The sequence below is a fragment of the Corvus brachyrhynchos genome, unplaced genomic scaffold (assembly GCF_000691975.1).
Source record: "Corvus brachyrhynchos isolate BGI_N302 unplaced genomic scaffold, ASM69197v1 scaffold166, whole genome shotgun sequence".
In the NCBI taxonomy this organism is placed as follows: Eukaryota; Metazoa; Chordata; class Aves; order Passeriformes; family Corvidae; genus Corvus; species Corvus brachyrhynchos.
This window is the reverse complement of record NW_008239671.1, coordinates 213437-214404: the sequence shown is the minus strand read 5'-3', so window position 1 is coordinate 214404 and position 968 is coordinate 213437. Positions and strand designations below refer to the sequence as shown.

Sequence of the window (968 nt, the reverse complement as noted above, 5' to 3'; positions counted from 1 at the left end):
GGTATGTGCCAGGCCAGGCCCCGCAGCCCCAACAGGGCTCCAACACCGCATCCCAATGCCCCACGGCGCTCCCCGCCCTCTTTTCCAGGGCTGCCCTTCGCCATCACATCGGAGGGGTTGGAGGAAACCTTCGCCACCAACTACCTGGGCCCGTTCCTGCTCACCAACCTGCTCCTGGGTGAGCGCAGCGGCTGGGGGACTTGGGGGAGCTCTCGGGACCCCTCCCTGCTCACCTCTTGTTCCGCACAGACCTCCTGAAGGCCTCAGCGCCCGCCCGGGTGGTCAACGTGTCATCGTTCCGGCACAGCGTGGGCACGGCTGACAGCGGGTACCTGACGGGGCAGCGGCGCCCGGGCGGCTACGACACCGCCTACGACAGCACGAAGCTGATGAACGTGCTGTTCACCGCCGAGCTGGCGCGGCGCCTGCAGGGTACAGGTGGGTGCTGGACCACGCCAGGCTCAGCTGTGCCGTGCGGCACCCTGGGGACATGCCCTGTCCCAACTCCCTGTGCTCCCGTGCCAGATCCCAGGAGCTGCCGGCAGGGCTGGGAGGGGGCTGACACGGGTTAGAGACTCGCTGGGATCCCCCAAGAGTGGCAGAGCCCCGGTCTGACGCCAGGCTGGGGGCTGCTCCTGCTGCTCCCCGAGGGATTTGGGGTCCCCGGGGTCGCCACCCTGCTAATGGTGCGGCCTGGCAGGGGTGACGACCAACGCGCTGAGCCCCGGCGTGGTGAGCACCAGCATCATGCGCCACTCCAGCAGAACCATGCGGGTGCTCTTCAACCTCCTCCGCCCCTTTATGAAGGTGAGCGGGGCCGGGTCCTGCCCGTCCCGGGGGCAGCGGGGTGGGTGGGGGGGTGACAAACCCGCTCTCACCCCTGTCCCCCTCAGTCGGCCGAGCAGGGCGCTGCCAGCACCATCTTCTGCGCCGTCTCGGAGGAGGGCGAGGGCAACACCGCGGAGAAC

At 69.2% G+C, this 968-nt stretch overlaps 1 protein-coding gene across 1 annotated transcript in view; it reads left to right on the top strand.

Annotated features, from left to right (window-relative positions):
• Positions 1-968, top strand: part of LOC103621136 (retinol dehydrogenase 12-like) — a gene marked incomplete at both ends in the record, with an annotated part of 2145 nt that extends 1177 nt beyond the window's left edge. Inside the window, 4 exons of the mRNA XM_017742384.1 lie at positions 5-178; positions 250-438; positions 701-807; positions 894-968. Coding sequence (XP_017597873.1) covers positions 5-178; positions 250-438; positions 701-807; positions 894-968 — 545 coding nt within the window. The remainder of the gene's footprint in view (positions 1-4; positions 179-249; positions 439-700; positions 808-893) is intronic.